We start from the raw sequence: 19260 nt of genomic DNA, 5'->3' as shown, positions 1-19260 counted from the left end.
TACTCCAATATACTTTCTAGAGAACCAACTAGACAGTCAGACTCAATCTAGAGTAAAGTATATCAAGGAGTTTAATATCTCTAACTCTTAATTCAATCCGCAATCGACAAATAGAAATCTACGATCCCGATTGAATAAGAGGAGTAACTTGAAGGTACCAAATACCAATGTTCAAGTGTCAATCAATGTAAATCAACAACCCAAGGTTAAACATTTTAATTGATTGATCTTAACGCACAACCTGTGATATTTCTTTTTTTGCTTCTAAATCATGAAATTATATTACTAAAAATGATTTACAATTACAAAAGAAGGCCAAGATAGACCAAGGCCAAATAAACAGAAAAAGAGCAAATCCCAGGAAGCATAAGCCCAAACAGACTCTAAAAACAAAACTAACACTTTAAAATCTGAAGTACATATCTGTTTCATTTTCCAACTTTCCTATAAAAGCTGGCTTCTCCTCATAATAGACAATTACTCCTCTGCTCAATAAAACCCCTCTCTTGGCCATCTTGTCCGCAGAAAAATTGACTTCTCTATAGGAATGTCTAAAAGTGATTGCAGGTATTGAGTTCCTTATTCTTTCCCATCTACTCAACACAATCCATGGTATTCAGTTATTTGAGAAAGCCAGTAATACATCATTAGAATCTAGGATAAAGCATACCTCCATAAACTGTTGAGTAACATCCCATTCACCAGCAACAATCAATGCCATAACTTCAGCTAAGTAATTGGTAGTTATTCCAATCCCACCTGAAGCAGCACCAACACAGTCCCCACAATAGTTTATTGCCACAAATTCAAGCCTAGCTATCCCTGGGTTCCCTTTGGATGCACCATCACAACATATGAAGATTTGATTCATAGAAGGAAAGTGGAAAAAAACATTGTTCACCTGTGTATTATAAGACTTAACTCCAGAGATACCAAAATATAAGAGAATCTGCAAGTCATATACAGTCCCCCACATTACTCAACCTGTGATATTTCAATTATATAAAAAAATATAATGCAGAAAAGAAATAACACAAACACCAGAATTTTGTTAACGAGGAAAACGCAAATGCAGAAAAACCCCGAGACCTAGTCCATATTGAACACCACAATGTATTAAGCCGCTACAGACACTAACCTACTACCAATTAACTCGGACTGGACTGTAGTTGAACCCTAATCAATCTCACACTGATTCAAGGTGCAGTTGTGCTCCTTACGTCTCTGATACCAGCAGGATACTACGCACTTGATTCCCTTAGTTGATCTCACCCACAACTAAGAGTTACTACGACCCAAAGTCGAAGACTTGATAGACAAATCTGTCTCACACAGAAAAGTCTATAGGATTGAATAAATCTGTTTCCCACTGAAATACCCAGGAGTTTTTGTTCCGTCTTTTGATAAATCAAGGTGAAAAGGAACCGATGGATAACCCAAACTTATATTCCCGAAGAACAGCCTAGAATTATCAATCACCTCACAATAAACTTAATCGACTAGCGAAACAAGTTATTGTGGAATCACAAATGATGAGACGAAGTGTTTGTGATTACTTTTCTATCTTTCCTATCGGAGATATAAAATCTCGAGCCAATTATTTCAATTGTACTCAACACGATAGAAACAGCAAGATCAGATCACGGAACTACAAAGATAATAGTTGGGTATGGTTTCACAATCCCAACGAAGTCTTCAAGTCGTTAACCTACAGGGTCTCGAGAAGAAACCTAAGGTTAAAGGAGAATCGACTCTAGTTATGCAACTAGTAACACACAGGAGGTGTGGCGATTAGGTTTCCCAGTTGCTAGAGTTCTCCTTTATATAGTTTTCAAATCAGGGTTTGCAATCCAAGTTACCTTGGTACCAAAGCATTCAATATACACCGTTAGATGAAAAACCATATTCAACCAAGCTAATATCTTTCAACCGTTAGATCGAACTTAGCTTTTTACACACAAATGAAATGTACCCTCATTTAGTTTTATGTAACCGTACCTAAACGTGTACACCATGTTGGTTCACAAATAGTTAACCGAGGTTAGCCATATGATTACTCCCATATCAACCTTATTCCTCTCAACCATAACTAGTTCAAATGACTTAAATGAAACTAGTTAAAGAGTTGTTCAATTGTTATAGAAAACACAATTGAAACCAAATCGTTTTGATTCACTTGAACCAATCATGAACATTATAGCCACGGTTTGCAAAGATTGCATTCCTTATGATTTAAATGTTTAAGTTCACGAACTGACAGATTTGACAAAGTAACTAGCTTAAGTATGCGTACGGGTATGCGTACTTAAGCAACTGGATTTGAGTTTGTTAAGTTCCCAAACTCAGCAGAAATTTTCGGTTTGAAAACTCCCGCCAGTATGCGTGCGGGTACGCATACTTAAGGTGGCTAGTTTAGGAGTTTGTAATTCCCAAACTCAGCAGATATTTTCGGTTCGAAAACTCCCGCCAGTATGCGTACGGGTACACATACTTATCTTGTCTCCTTCACCAATTTTGTATACACACATATGCATACACTTGGTTTCCGGTTTGTGGATTTATACACTAATGTGCGAACACACTATACTATATATGCTTATATCCAAACATGGTTACATTCTCAACTCTTTATTTCAATAATTGAAACATTCTTCTATAATGAAAATAGCCGTTTTCACACACTATCATCATCAAAGCAATTTTCAAGATATTGAAATAATCATTATCGAAACATTCTAAGCCTACATCAAATGATTGTATCACACAAACCATGTAAGATGTTACTCGGCAATTTTCTCATGATATAAGATGAACTTGGTCGAAGCGAAAGCTTACCAACACATATTTCGAGAAATATGTAAGCGAGATATACTTAGCTCGAAATCTCAAATGTGTACAGAGAAAACTATATCTTAACACGACTTATGTCTCAATATAGGAGATAGTAGAAATAGACTTTCCAAGTGATAGATGAGTTTAAGTCTCCACATACCTTTTGTCGAAGAATTTTCACAAGCTCCCCTTAGTAGTTCTTCGTCTTCAAATGATGAATTCTGTGAAATCTAAGCTCAACTACACTATCTATGTCCTAGTCCAGACATCTATAAATAGGCTAGAAATCAGGACTTATAGTTTTGATCACTAACATTGACAAACATGCTTGAGATAGCAACTCATGCGAGTTCGACCGAGCAGTGCTCTAACAAACTCCTTGATGAATACACTAAGTTTCGACTATGTGAAATCATCGAAACAAAGTTGATATATTCTTTTTTAGTCATGAAGTATCTCTATGAGAATTTCATTATGATCCCACTAGTTTTCGTACCTTTGCCAATTTATATTGACAAAAAGGGGGAGAATTATTGTGTAGTTCACACTACAAATACATATGGTTTACGGATCATTATGTAAGGGGGAGTGGTTTTCATTGTGTGATGAAGTATTGACTAAGGGGGAGTGATACATATCACCGTAGTATTGTTATCAAAGTTGTGATACAATTGAACTTTGATGTTGTGTAGTACTACTATAACATTGTAAAAAAATAAGAAAACAATATTGTGGAACTATTGTTATGGCTACGGATCTTCAACAACTGTGATGCTGAGTTGAACACGTTCATAATCACTGGAGTATTTGGAAATGATGAAGATTTCGAGTAATGTTGAAGAACCACGGAAATCAAGCATCTGGATGAGAAGCTACAAAGTTTATTTATTTTGTAATCCATATATATTGATAGTTTTGTCACTAAAATTGACAAATGGGGAGATTGTTAGAGCACTGCTCGGTCGAACTCGCAAGTGTTGCTATCTCAAGCTTGTTTGTCCAGTTTTGTTGCCTAAACTATAAGTCTTGATTTATATTCTACTTATAGCTTTGTCTCGGATTAGGATAGAATGTGTAGTTGAGCTTTAGACTTCACGGCATTCATCGATTGAAGACGAAGAACTACTAAGGGGAGCTTGTGGAATTTCATCAGCAAAAGGTATGTGGAGAATTGAACTCATCTATTACTTAGAAGTCTATTTCTATTATATCTCCTATTGAGACAAAGGTCGTATAGCTATATAGACTTTATATTATACACATTTGATATTTCAAGCTGAGTTTAACTTGCTTACATATTTCTCCAGATATGTGTTGGTAAGATTTCGCTTTAACCAAGTTCATCTTTATTCTTGACGAAAGTCAAAAGATGATCATGTTAAAATCGCCTGGTAACATCTTATATAATTTGTGTGAGATAGTCATTTGATGTAGACTCGGAATGTTTCGTATTGATCCATTAATCACTTGAAAATTTATTTGAAGCTAATGGTTTGTGTGAGACAGCTATTCCCGTCTTCCAAGAATGTTTCAATGATTAATATGGAGTTTAGAGCGATCAACCATTGATTAGATATAGCACAGTATGCGTACTTGTAAGCTAACTGTTGCAAGTTATTCAAAGTCCGGGAACCATAGTATGCATACCCGTATGCGTATTGGTTTGATAGTGGAAGTCTGGAAACTTAGTATGCATACTCGTATGCGTGCCGGCTTAACAGTTCAAGTCCGGGAATTCAACTGAGGTTGGTCATGAACGACAATATACGTACCCGTTCGCATACTGGCGAACCCAGACCAAGTCCGGAACTCTAAGTATGCGTACCCATTTGCATACTTGAGTGGCTTAAGTTCTAAAATTGGTTTGTTCATGAAAAAATACATTTATATAATAGGGAATGCAATCTTTTGCAAACCGTGGCTATAATGTTCATGAATTGATTCGAGTGAATCAAAATCGATTTTGCTTCAATTGTGTCTTGTATACTTCTATGAGAATATAAACAATTGAAAAACTCCATTACTAGTTTCATTTGGGTCATTTGAACTAGTTGTGATTAAGATAAACAAGGTTGATATGAAAGTGTTCATATGGCTAACTTCGGTTAACTATTGTTGAGCCAGCCATGTGCACACGTTTGGGTACGGTTACTCATACCTAAATGAAGTCACATTTCATTTGTGTATAACAAGCTAAGTTCGATCTAACGGTTAAAATATATTAGCTTGAATCTATTCAGGTTTTCATCTAACGGTGAATATTGAATGCTTTGTTACCAAGGTAGCATTGATTGCAAACCCTGATTTGAAGACTATATAAGGGAGAACTCTAGCAACTGGGAAACCTAATACCTACACCTCATGTGTGATACTAGTGGAGACTAGAGTCGATTCTCCTTTAACCTAGGTTTTTCCTAAAACCATTATAGGTTAACGACTTAAATACTTCATTGGGATTCTAAAGCCAGACCCAATTATTTTCTTTGTAGTTGCGTGTTCTGATCTTACTTTGTTCTATCTTGTTGAGTACTATCTTCTCTAAGGTTTGCTCGAGATTCAATCTCCGATAGGTAAGATAAAAAGTAGTCACAAACATCTTCGTCTCATCGTTTGTGATTCCACAATATCTTTTTTCGCTTCCATACGATTAAGATTATTGTGAGGTGATTGATATTACTAGGCTGTTCTTCGGGAATATAAGTCTGGTGTATCAACTAGTTCCTGTTCACCTTGATTTATCAAAAGAAAGAACAAAAACTCGTAGGTATTTCTGTGGGAGACAAAATTTATCTATTCAATAGACTTTTCTGTGTGAGACAGATTTGTTTATCAACTCTTCGACTTTGGGTCGTAGCAACTCTTAGTTATCGGTGAGATCACCTAAGGGAATCAAGTGCGCAAAATCCGTCCTGGGTCAAAAGGCGTAAGAAACAAGGATGTACCTTAATCAGTGTGAGATTGGTTGGGGCTCAACTACGTTCCAGTCTGAAGTTAATTGGTAGTAGGCTAGAGTCTGTAGCGTCTTAATACAATGTGGTATTCAAATCTGGACTAGGTCCCGGGGTTTTTCTACATTTGTGGTTTCCTCGTTAACAAAATTTTCGGTGTCTGTGTTATTTCTTTTCCGCATTATATTTTTATATAATTGAAATATCAAAGGTTGTGCGTAGTTCAGTCAATTAGATAATCCAACCTTTGGTTGTTGATATAAATTTATTGATGCTTGGATATTGGTCTTTGGTACCATCCAAGTTATTTCTCATATTAATCTGGCTCACAATTTTCTATCTGTTCAATTGCAGATTGATTTGAGAAATTAGAGATATAACTCTTGGATGTATTTTCCTTGATTGAGTCTGACTGTCTAGTTGATTCTCTTGGAAATATATTTGAGTTAGTCCATACATACTGCATAAACGAAATATTGGGTGTGGTTGTTAGATCCCCGATTTTTCACCATGTAACCCTTGCATCTTTAAGGAATTTTCATACCTCAATGGGAATGTTATTTGGTTCCATGATTTTCCTTCCTTTCGTGCTTTTTAGCGCCTCCCTTACCTCGCCTTATGAATGATCAGGGTAAATCCCCCATTGGTGCCCTCCGGAAGTTATCTAGATCGATCACATCGCTACCATCCTCACCGTTGTAGAGATTATCGAAGTATTACCTCCATTTGTTCTTGATATCCAAGAGTCATTTACCAAGACTCGGTCAATTATTCTTGTCTTTCATGTATTTTACTAGTTTAAGTCCCTCTTATTTCTCTCTCGGAGTTTTGCTATCCTATAAACGTTCCTTTCGACCTTCTTTTTTTTTGATTGGCAAAGAAAAGATTTATTGGTCAAAAAAATAAGGTATAAAAGACTTATACCACCCTAAACCATTACAAAGAAAGTAAACGGAAAAGAGAAACAAGAAAAAGCAAAAACCCACAAACATGCTTATGCTAAAGAAAGAGCAAAGGACAACAGCCAAAGAAAACACCAAACTGACTCATTAAAGGCTGAAACTATCTCTCAAAAAAAATAGTGTAGGATCAGAATCTCGCACCGAAGAATATGCTTGCGAAATTATTAACAACACATCGCGAAGACATCGCAGGATGATTTCAGAAACGACATAACAGGTGACATCAACTTAAACATGAGAAAAGTGTGATGATCTTGCGAAAATTAGGAATGTTGCGAATGTTATATTTGTAAGCTTGCGAAAATACCGCAAGCCAGATCCGAAATTAGGGGAAATGTTAGCTGTACATTAGCTGTCATCCACTATGTAAACACCTATGTAAAGAGAAAGGCAAGAGAGAGATAATCAGAAAGAGAAACACACTTTAGGGGAGGATACATTCTGTAGAGAAAGAAAGTAGAATTGGTTGTATTATTATTATCTCCTTCTTCTTCCTCTTTCAAGAACCTAGAGCTCCAAATACTCATTAATGGAGTCTCCATGTAATCAAGATGTAATTACAAATAATCATAGTAAAACCTAATCTCGTGAATGTAGATAAAATTGATCGAACCAAGTAAACCTTGTGTCTCTTTACAATTTTAGCATTCTTATCATCATTTTTATATTTAGATCTACAAATTATTACAAGGGGTGTGTTGTAGGATTTCCTGCAACTACATTTTTGGCGCTAGAAACAGGGAACGAGTAAAGGATTTATCCTTCCTGTAACTTGTTGGATCAAGAAATTTTCATGAAGATTAGCTACTGTTCATATTTTTCTAGACCTACAAAGTTTAGGTTCAAAAATGGAAATTTTATGGAAGAAATCACACTTTCAGGGAGTAAACATCATCAACAATTCAAAGACATGAAAAGAGGGAGAGAAAAAATTAGTTGTTGTAGTGAAATTTAAGGAAAAAATGGAAGTTTCAGTGGAAGATTTTCATGTTCAGGAGAAAGCAAGAGGCATTTTGTGAAGAAACAAAGGAAAGACGAAGATAATGATAAGAGTCAGAAGTTGTGATTTCTGTCACAAACAGAAATTCGCACAGATGGTTCAAGGCTGAGCGAACAATAAATAGGTCACGGGTTCGAATTCGCAGAGACACATATTTTTCATTTTCTTTCCATTTGCATGGGAGAATAAAAGAATAAGGAAAAAAGTTATGCGTAAATTTCGCAGAGAGGTTCTTGCACAATTGGTCCAGAGAGCAGTATGTGCGTTCGTGGTCGCAAGTTCGAATTCTCCTGCGAGGCTGCGAACATAGTTTTCTTCTTTTTTACAGAGAGCTAAAAAATGATAATTTCGCAAACAAGAGGCAGAACAATTGGTCATCTGCGAAGTTAATGAGTTCATGGTCGTGTGATCAAGTCCCAACACATGCGTATTTTTTCGCACATATATTTCTTTGATTATTTAGCACAGAAGAGAGTTGATGATAATTTCGCAGAGATATTTCGCAAAAAAGAATCTTGCACAGTTGGTCAGGAGGAATGAATGCAAGCAGCAGGTTGCGGGATCAATTCTTGCTTCTCGCATGTTTATATTTGTTACGCGAAATTTATACAGAAGTGCCTCTCACACAGTTGGAATTTGATTACTTCGCAAGAGAGGCTTAGCACAGTTGGTATGATGCAAGAAAATCCAAGAAGTAGGTCGAGGGTTCAAGTCTCACTTCTCACACTTCTTTTTGCTGCACGAAATTCATACATTTCAAGGCATTTATTCACTTCTCTGACAACAATAGCGACTCACATGAAAGATAAGTACCACCTCCTTGAACATTTTACTTTATACTAGGAACAAAAAGATTTTTGATTTGATTTACAAAAAGCGATTCAATCGCACGATTACAAAGATTTCAAGATTATAAAGATTACTAAGATTTCAAGATTACAAAGACTTCAAAATTACAAAGATTGCGAGATTTCAAAATTACAGAAAACTGAGAAAATTTAATTTATATCTTTCTCTAGAATATTTCTTTTGCAGAGAATAAAAAGATTTTTGATTTGATTTACAAAATGCGAAATTATCGCAGAATTACAAAGATTTCACAATTACAAAGATTTCAGAATTATAATGTATTATAATTTCTCTTGAATATTTACTTTGCTTCAAATGATATGATATTATGAGAATGAAAGAATGAATGAAAGAATAATAGAACGAAGAAACGCGAAAATTTCGCAAGAGACAATCTAAGATCCATAAAAATATAAGATTAGAATGGGGCGAACCTTTATGGCGTACACCCTAGTTCGCAAATAAAATTTCGCAAGAGGCAAATGTAAGACCTAAAGTACGTCAAAGAAGGGGGTACCTGTAGCATGACTCAGGGAAAATGTTACACCTCCCCTGGAACCTGAGTCATGGAGATTTGGGGTCAATAAATCCCATCCGGGAGAGGCACCTTGGATTCTCAGCTTAAGCATATGACTTAGGTTGGGCGACTAAGGTAATAAGGACTCTCCCAAGGAGTGCAGAATCTGATCAAGGCGCCGAGGTACACGGTTGAGTCAAGAGTGCCAGGGCCGTTTGAAGCGTACCTTGCCATTCTTGACAAGTCTTGGCTTATATTGCACTAGGCCCGAAGAAAACCCCACTTAGGGTGCAGTCTCGTAACCATAAGCCCTATAGGTAAAAGGGATAAGAGGCTGCGAAAACAACTGGTTGTTGTTAAGACCGGATGGGAGGAGCTAACCTTGTATGGTAGAAGCACGCCTCTTTGAAGGGGCAACCAGGGGGGAGATAAGGACGGCACCCTCCATTAGGGAGCTGATAAGTGTCTTAAGACGCAAATGTCATGAGGCTTTTTACTCGCATGGGTATTAAGGCTTGACATATTTGTGCGACAATCCTGAAGAGGCAATAATACTAAAGAGAAAGATAAGACGATATCAATGGGTCATTACATGAAAGTGTGAAGACGTCCTGCGCTTTCGTCACAAGACGACAATGTCATGGGGCTTTATTTTCGCAAGAAAATTTAGGCCTGTCATATTGTTGCAACATTCCTGAAGAGGCAATAATACAAAAGAAAAAGTTAAGGCAAAATCAATGGGTTTTTGCATGAAAGTGCAAAAACGTCCTGCGATTTTGTCACAATAACAAGAGGTGGCAAAATAAGACCTTTAACTAGGAAGGCAAAATAAGACCACATAAGAAGATGAGTAAGCAAATAAGCTTGCGAATATGTATATGGAAATGAAACTGAGGCAGTGAAAATGCCGCAGACTTGATATTATGATCATACTGTTATGAGATACTAATAGTGCAGGAAAGAGGAAAGATGAAACACAAGTAAGAACTTGTGAAGAACAATAACTACACGAAGAGGAATGCATACGCTAAATAAAAAGCCAGAGAAATGGAGAATGGAGGCAATTTAAAGCTACATCAATTTTAGCATGCAAAATGAGCTAAGTAACACAAACATTATCTATACATTGCAATAGATAAGCATTCTCATCATACAAGCATCATACTCGCATCATAAAAGCATTGCATAAGCATTTCATGGCATAAACATCGCATACACATTTCATAACATAATCATCACATAAGCATTATATTTGCACAAGTACTTTACAAAACTGTACAGAATAATATTGCAGAACATTGCAATAATATCGCAGAATTTAGCAGAACTATTCAGAATTTCGCAGAACTATTCAGAATTCGCAGAACTATTCAGAATTTCGCAGGAGTATTCAGAATTTCGCAGGATTATTCATAATTTCGCAGAACTATTCAGAATTTCGCAGGAGTATTCAGAATTTTGCTGGATTATTCAGAATTTCGCAGGATTATTCAGAATTTCGCAGGAGTGTGTCCGAATTTTGCAGAATGTGATTATTTCGCAGAATGTGATTATTCCGAACGGTATGATTATCTCGCTCAATTATTTCGCACAATTATAAGCAACTTGAAGAGATTATACTATTGCATGAGCACAAAACATGAGACAGAGGCAAAGATAAGAATGAAGAAACAATTCGCACATTCAACATTTTCTCAAGGATTCTACCCTCATAGATAAAGAACAGAGGCAACTATGGATTACCAAGAAATACTTTTATGTTCTTTATCTTCTCGGCAAGAATCACCAAAAATGGAGTAATAATCTCGCATGAATAGAGGCAATACTTATCATTCTCATTCAATGATGGATACTTCTTATATTTCGAGGATTGAATACTTCTTATACTTCTCAAAGGATACTTCATACTTCATACTTCTTATATATTTCGAGGATTGAGTACTTCTTATACTTCTTCAAGGATACTTCATACTTCGCATACTTCAAGAGATGATACGTCTTATTTACTTCGCAATGTTCCGGAATTTCACAAAAGAATAGAGGCAAGTACGTACTTTTCAAGTCCGATATTCTTTCGCTCGTTCCTCCAACAACTACAACAAGGTGGATTTTTTCTTAAAGATCGTTTTTCAAGCAATATTCAAGAAAAAAGAGGCAAGATGTAGGATCAGAATCTCGCACAGAAGAATATGCTTGTGAAATTATTAACAACACATCGCGAAGACATCGCAGGATGATTCCAGAAACGACATAGCAGATGACATCAACTTAAACATGAGAAAAGTGTGATGATCTTACGAAAATTAGGAATATTGCGAATGTTACATTTTTAAGCTTACGAAAATACCGCAAGCCAGATCCGAAATTAGGGGAAATGTTAGATGTACATTAGCTGTCATCCACTATGTAAACACCTATATAAAGAGAAAGGCAAGAGAGAGATAATCAGAAAGAGAAACACACTTTAGGGGAGGATACATTCTGTAGAGAGAGAAAGTAGAATTGGTTGATTATTATTATCTCCTTCTTCTTCCTCCTTCAAGAACCTAGAGCTCCAAATACTCATTAATGGAGTCTCCATGTAATCAAGATGTAATTACAAATAATCATAGTAAAACTTAATCCCGTGGATATAGATCAAATTGATCGAACCACGTAAACCTTGTGTCACTTTACAATTTTAGCATTCTTATCATCATTTTTATGTTTAGATATACAAACTATTACAAGGGGTGTGTTGTAGGATTTTCTGCAACTACAAATAGTATGCAGGAATGCATCACCTCTGTAGAAGAAAGATGCTCAAAATTTTTGATAGCAAGAGACCAAGAATACAAGCAATACACTGCCTTATTTGTGACTGTAATTTCAGTAGAAATCTTATCAGTAAACACTCTTGCATTCCTTTCCTGCCATATGGACCAAAGGATTGCTGCAGGAGTTAAGTTCCAAACTAAAGTTATAGATAAAGAGGAGTGACTCAAGTGCCAAGATTATAACACAGTTGGAATGTGATTAGGCATTGAAAAGAACCAATTAAGCTTCTCCAGAAAATTGCTCCAAACCTTCTTAGCAAAATTACAATGCAGCAACAGATGAGAAGTACTTTCATCTTCATTACAGAAAAGGCATTCAGCTGGGACATCCATACCTTTCCTTCTCAATGAATCTCTTGTTGGAAATTTTCCATGAGCAAGCAACCAAATGAAAAACCCAATTGTAGGAGGATATTTCTGCTTCCAGATGAAAGAAAATATTGCATCTTCTTCCTGACTTGAGTCAATCACTGTAAGAAAATCATAAAGAAACTTGACAGTTTTAGGACATAAAGACTATTGCAATTGATCTTCAAGACCAGGAAAGAAAAAGTGCTGAGATCAGAATATGAATGGAGTGTTCAACATCAGCTGCACCAAAAAGTCTTCTAGGAGCATTTAAATTCCAAGTAACAGCAGAATCATTAGGCACACCAACTTCAACTATTTTCAACTTTTTTGATCTTGAAACTATAAAAAAATATGGATAAGAATCTTTAATAGGAATATCATACAACCAACAATCCTCCCAAAATATTGCAGTTGAAACATAATTAACCTTAAATCTGACATGTTTGAGAAAAAACAAATTGCAATTCATAATTGCTTTCCACACAGACCTGCCATAAGCACGGTTGGGTGTTTTAGCTTGCAAACTTACCTCCCCTACCCCATATTTCTCAGCAACAATCTTTCTCCAAAGAGCATCTTCCTCAGTGAAAAATCTCCAAGACCATTTGCATAAAAGAGCTTGATTCATCTTCTTTAAATTTTTAATCTGCAAACCTCCATATTTCTTCTTCCTAGTAAGAGCAGTCCACTTAGCATAATGCATTTTCTTCCTTCCATCCTTCTCATTCCATAACAAGTTCCTCATAACCTTCTCAAGTTTTTTACAAACTGAACTAGGAATTTCAAACAAGCTCATGAAATAAACAGGTAAGCTAGCTAAGACATTGTTAATCAGAGTGGCCTTACCAGCTCTTTTGAGAAGCACTTTTTTCCAACCAGCAAGCCTTTCAATGAATTTTTCAATCACCTTATCCGATTTAGAAACACCTCTAGATTTATCACCAAAAGGAAGGCCTAAGTAAGTCGTAGGTAAACTCCCAGAGTAACAGCCCAAGAGATCACAAAATTGAGCTAAATCACTATCAAAGCCAACTCCAAAGATCTGAGATTTACTAAAGTTTATTTTAAGACCTGTTAAGAGCTCAAAAGAGATAAGAATCAACCCGAGGTTTTCGACTTGCTCAACATCAGCATCTAAAAAATTAAGGTATCATCAGCAAACTGCAAATGGATAATAAGCATTCATACATCAGTGACTTACCAGAAATTAAATCTTGAGAATGAGCCTGCTTAATCATAAAAGTAATAGCCTCACCAACTAATAAGAATAGAAAAGGGGACAGTGGGTCTCCATGTCTGATACCTTTACCACTTGTGAAAAACCAGAAGCACTTTCATTGATTAAAACTGAGAATTTCACAAATTCTACAGAACACCTGATCCAGCATCTCCATTTGTCTCCATAGCCCATAAGCTTTAGAATCTCATCAATAAAGTCCCAATTAACATGATCAAAAACTTTTTCAAAATCCACTTTGCACAATAAACCTAGTTTTCCACTTTTAAGTCTTGAATCAATAAGTTCATTGCCTATTAAAACTCCATCTAAAATCTGCCTTTTCTTTATGAAAGTAGTTTGATGTTGAGAAATGACATCAGGGAGAGTAGTTTTGAATCTTTATGCCATCACCTTTGAAATGATTTTATACACACCATGAATCAAACTAATTAATTGGCCCGAGATCTTTAATTTCTTCAATTGTGTCTTTTTTTTTGGAATTAGAGCAATGAAAGTATTTTTCAATCTCCAATCTAATAAACTTCTAGTGTGTAAATCCTTCACCGCCTTCATAAAACCATCCTTGATAATGTCCCAGCACAACAAATAAAAGCTCACTGGAAATCCATCAGGACCAGGAGCTTTATTTTGACCCAAAAGATTTATAGCAGCTAAACATTCTTGCTCATCAAAATCCCTTTCCAACCAAGAAAAAACATCTTCAGAAATAGTGTTGAATTGCATACCCATCATGGAGATATTTATGTGAGAGTTTATTGTGAAAATATTTTGAAAATCCTTTCTCCCTTCTTCGTGCTTATCTTTCGATACAAGTATTCATAAGCTCGACCCTATGCCTCATTTATTATCCGCTTTTGCGTTTTTTTAGTTTCTTTCAACTTCTGTAAGGTTTCCTCATTATTATTTTGATGCAAGTCTCTTAAGCATTCCTTCTTCACTTGGATTACCTTTTTTACGTGTTCGTTCCACTACCAGGAATCTTAAGGTCCTCTTCCCTCCCTATAAACATCCCAAGGACCTCTATCTCTAGCTTCTGAATCTGAGTTGGCAACGCATCCCACATGACGTTCACCTTTGTTTTTTTTGTACTTAATACCCTTTCTGTCAACGCCCTCTCTGTCAGCACCTGTGCAACCTCTTATTTGATATTTCACTACTTCTTCATTGAAGTTTAAGTGATTTTGTATCATTGTGTCTGTATTTTAAGAACAACAGTCAGATACTAGAAGGTTATGTATAACGACAACACATTCTCCATGTATGACCTTGCAAACTAAGCACTCATGTTTGTCCTCCCTCCTAGTAATGATATAATCGGTATGGGTTGTTAGAGCATCGCTCGGTCGAACTCGTGAGTTTTGTAATCTCAAGCTTGTTGTCAATATTAGATGTACAAAACTACATCTTTATTTCTATTCTACTACAGTTAAATCTCGAGCTAGGATTGGAGTATGGCAGTTGAGTATCAGACATCACTGAATAACTCTCGAAGATCGAAGACTGAAGAACAAATGAAATCATTTACGAGAACTTCATCAACAAAGAGGTATGTGAAGAATGACATATCCTATTTACTCACGCACATTTACCATTTTATCTTATTATACTATGTCGTATGCTTTTAGTAAATTTAGAATTGCGAATAAGAAAATTCGAATTCAAGCTTATCTTGGTTAAACTCTCGAAACATGATTCAAGCGATGAATGTTTTTAGATACTTAGAAATCTTAGTAAGAACAATTAACTATTTTTGTTTCAAGTTGATCATTTGGAAATTTCCCAAGCAAACAGTGCATACTATCTATGGCTATTGAGAATGTTTTATGAGAGATTGAGAACTACTTGGCGCAGCGTATACATACTTGTATGTAAAACCTAAGTTAGTCTGAATTCTACATACTTTATAGGTTTCCAAACCCGTTACATCTAAGTTACGGAATGGGGGTAGGTTTGCAAACCCCCTGAATATGACTTCAAGAACTGCCAAGGTTTGTAAACCACATTGGCCTGACTTCGCAAACTGGTTGAAAACCGATACAATTCATGTTTTAGCAGAAGTACATGAACTATTCTATACAAATACACTCATTTTTGCTAAAACTTTCATAATACTTCTAAGATAACTTTATTCACAACATCACTTTAAATGTGAAATGAATCTGAATTCGTTAAAACCATCAAAGAGAGACATAAACTAAAACTAGTAACTAAATGATATTACGGTAGTCTAAAGTAAAATATGGTTACGCAAAGAAACAAAATTTTTGCTTATTAAATTTTGAGTTTAGAGAAGTGTGTTGGAGATTTTTATAATGAAAGTTGTTACGAGTAGGTATTAAATTTTATGGGATATTACCAAACTACGTATGATGAAAGATGTTTTTTGCTTGATACTTCTAATACTCAATATAGATTGGTAACTTCATATGATAACATGCTTATATTTTAGTCCCAAGGACCCTTTCCAATGCAATTCCGGTAGAACAATGAAATTTTATCTGACAAGTTTGAAACTGCTTAGATCTTAGCGGATCTAAGTATATTTGAGCAGTATTAGTTAAAGTTTTATAGTTTTAGTTAGTTAGAGTAGAATAGATAAGGTTTAAGATGTTTGTAAGGTTTTATGTTAGTTCCTGCCAGTTTTCGATGGTTTATCCGCGTTGTTATAATGCTTCTTTTTGTGATTTTATATCGTCCCTGTTTTTTTATTAATGGCTTTGTTTCCTCTGGTTACTGTTACTAAGTATTGAAGTATGATTATGTTTTCCGGTCTTTTTTTCATACTGTTGGAAAAAATTTCTCCTCTTTCAGAGGAATTCATCTTACTCAAGACGAAGACAGCCAAACAATGATCAAATTTTCTGAAGACCATCTTCTCACGATTTAATCGGTTCTTTCGAGCTCATTGATAGTCGTTTCCACCTCCAAGACTAGTCTCTTGTTTTCTTGCTCGATATGTTGAGCATTCTGTTCCCACCTCCAAGACTAGTTTCGTGTTTTTCTTGCTCGATCTGTTGAGCATTTTGTTTTAACTTTATGATGTACTAAACAAATCACACGACTATGAGTGCATTTTCATTTTGAAGGGTTAAGTTCTTAATATATATTAGTTTGCGGTGCCAGAATAAAAATCTAAGTAAATGTCATATTTACTCCATGGACCACAACCCATTTCGATAGCGCCCACAAATGACACAGCTAACTGGACATTAGGTATTGGCAAGATTGCACACCAAAATTAGCTTAAGTTGAGTTCCTCACAATAAGTTATGCTAGTCGAATATGCTTCTCGATACTTTCACAAATTCAATCCCTATAAAAACAATATATATATGTCCATTACATCTAATTTTATCCAACCACATTGTTATATATCTCGTCCATTCTTTATTTCTTTTTTCTTTTCACTTAAAAAATTAGACCACAACAAGAAGGTAATTTTGTTCTTTGTAAAAAAGAAAAGGGGAAAACTTAAGCCAGAATGATTTCCATAAAAGAAATATGAAAAAAATATTAAATTTGGTAGCCAAGTTAGCAGGATACAAATGTGAGTAAAAAAAAAACGAATTGATCAATTGAGTACAATTTATGAATTTAGCCAAGTGATTTCCATCTGGTATGGAGTTGATAGGGACCGGTCGCGCGAAATCTAAATTAGGTAATTGGCTAGTGGAAACTGGAAATTATTGTAGGAATTACTGTTTAATCCAGTTTTTCATGACCCAGTTAATGGATAATCCACCCGTGAAACTAATTTACTCGCTAGTCCAAAAACATGTTTTTGGACCAAATTATTTACTCGTTGGTCCGAATACTTTGTGGAGATTATAAAGTGTGTTTTCTAAATGCTTAAAACACCCTTCCACATCTGATTAGTATCAATACATAACATATGTAGTATCATATTAGTATTGATACTTAATAGTATCAATACTTAACAGTATCAATACATATGTTAATATGTAGTAACATATGTAGTATGTAGTATCAATACATATTAATATGTAGTAACATATGTAGTATGTAGTATCAATACATATGAATATATAGCATGTAGTAACATAAGTAATAACATCTGTAGTATGTAGTATCAATACATATTAATATGTAGTAACATATGCAGTATCAATACATAACATAATACATATTGGTATGTAATATCAATACATAACAGTGTCAATACATAACATATTGATACTACATATAACATATTAATATGTAGTAACATATGTAGTATCAATACATAACATAACACAAATTGGTATGTACTGAAGCTAATGGAGAGCATAAAAAAGGGTTTTACATAGTATTATATGGAGATATTTTGTAAAAGGGTCGGAAATTTTCTATCTAATTAGGGTCTGGGTCATAGAACATGCAATTGATGCATTTGGGTCGTTGACTAAATTTGACCGTCCAATATATTATCAAAATGCCCTTATAAAATAGTTAGAATGACATTATGTCCTAACTTTGTTAAATAACTAACCAAGCTACACAACCACATTTCATCGAACAGGTTCGCTACATTTTCAGACAATTTTTCCTCCGCCAAACCCACGATAACCAAGCTACACAACCACTACTAATATTCTTCTCCGTTGTATTTCGTACTAAACTAGGTATTTTTTCTCAGCGACTACATTAAATCAGGTGATTTCGTTAGAGTATATGGTTTTGACGATGAGTTAAAATCATTGTTTGATTTGAATAAGCCCTTTGGTTTAATTTGTATCTAGTGATCTCAGGAGTTTTCTTTTGAGTTTATAGGGTTTTGGTGGGTAAATCGTTTTTTGATTTGAGTAATCCCTTTGTTTGATTTGTATCTATTGAAATCAGAAGACGAATTTCCTCCCTTGGGGGTTTGTTTATTAATGGTTTGATTGTTTGTTTTTGTTTTTTTTTTAATAAAACAGGGCTCATGAGTTTATGGAACTTGAAAGGGGAAGAAGAAGAAAGGGATGATGGAACTTGAAAGGGGATGAAGAAAGATAACTCACAGAACATCTCATGATGTTGGTCGGTGAAAATAAGAATGAAAATTCATTGGAATGGATGAAGATGGAAAAGGATGTTTGGCCTAAATGTTTTAAAAAATTTAAACGGTTAACGTTAGTATACGTATGGTCAAGGGTTTTGGTAAATACAAAAAAGTCAGCTAACATTTATGTAACGGTCTTTGGTCAGTCAACGATCCAAATGCATCAACTGCATGTTCTGCGATCCAGACTCTAATTACATAATAAAGTTACGACCTTTTTACAAAATATCTCTATTATATGTTAGGGTTAGTAAAGTAATTTTACTCTTTTCAAACCTTTTTTGGACTAGCGAGTAAATAATTTCTCCCGCTGGACTAGCCATTAACCCGAATCGGGTTTAGTAGACTAAACAACAAAGTGCTCGAGCTATTTTTTTTGCTCGGCTAGGGATCTCAAAGACAAAAGAACGTGCATTGGGTCTTTCTGGGGTCGTACCCCTTCAAATCTCTTGCATTTTTCACCCATTAGTGTACTAAACAAATCACGCCTTTTATCTTTAAATTAAAAGCTCATATTATTGGAGGTACTTGTTTAGAATTGCATAATGTTGATGTGCGGTTTCCCCTTTCTAGAGCATCCCTATAAAACTGTTAAGATGTAAAGATAAAAGAATATTTCTTTGCACTGTCTACAATTTCTATCTACTTTGCAATTTACCCTATAGGAAAACATGTCATATAAAAGGCCAAGCAGTATGCAGCAA

The 19260-nt window shown here is 35.2% G+C and overlaps 1 protein-coding gene across 1 annotated transcript; it reads right to left on the bottom strand.

Annotated features, from left to right (window-relative positions):
• Positions 1-616: 616 nt before the first annotated feature.
• Positions 617-14578, bottom strand: LOC113312133. The gene is made up of 8 exons (XM_026560892.1): positions 14472-14578; positions 14113-14191; positions 13477-13606; positions 12764-13409; positions 12522-12709; positions 12191-12394; positions 11892-12040; positions 617-901 (listed from the first exon to the last, which is right to left on the bottom strand). Exons 1-8 carry the CDS (start codon positions 14576-14578, stop codon positions 617-619), a joined length of 1788 nt encoding a protein of 595 aa, XP_026416677.1.
• Between the last annotated feature and the right edge of the window lie 4682 nt (positions 14579-19260).

The sequence above is a fragment of the Papaver somniferum genome, chromosome 9, assembly GCF_003573695.1.
Source record: "Papaver somniferum cultivar HN1 chromosome 9, ASM357369v1, whole genome shotgun sequence".
NCBI lineage: Eukaryota > Viridiplantae > Streptophyta > Magnoliopsida > Ranunculales > Papaveraceae > Papaver > Papaver somniferum.
The sequence above is the reverse complement of the archived record's forward strand: the minus strand, read 5'-3'. Positions and strand labels throughout refer to the sequence as shown.

Excerpts from the sequence above, each read along its gene's own strand:
- LOC113312133 (XM_026560892.1), bottom strand. The coding sequence starts at position 14,578 with ATGTGGGATGCGTTGCCAACTCAGATTCAGAAGCTAGAGATAGAGGTC. Across the intron at positions 14,192-14,471 it reads CCTGGTAGTGGAACGAACAC|GGATTTTGATGAGCAAGAAT; the intron begins GTAAAAAAGGTA and ends TTGGTTGGAAAG. Across the intron at positions 13,607-14,112 it reads CTGGTCCTGATGGATTTCCA|TGCTTCTGGTTTTTCACAAG; the intron begins GTGAGCTTTTAT and ends AATCAATGAAAG.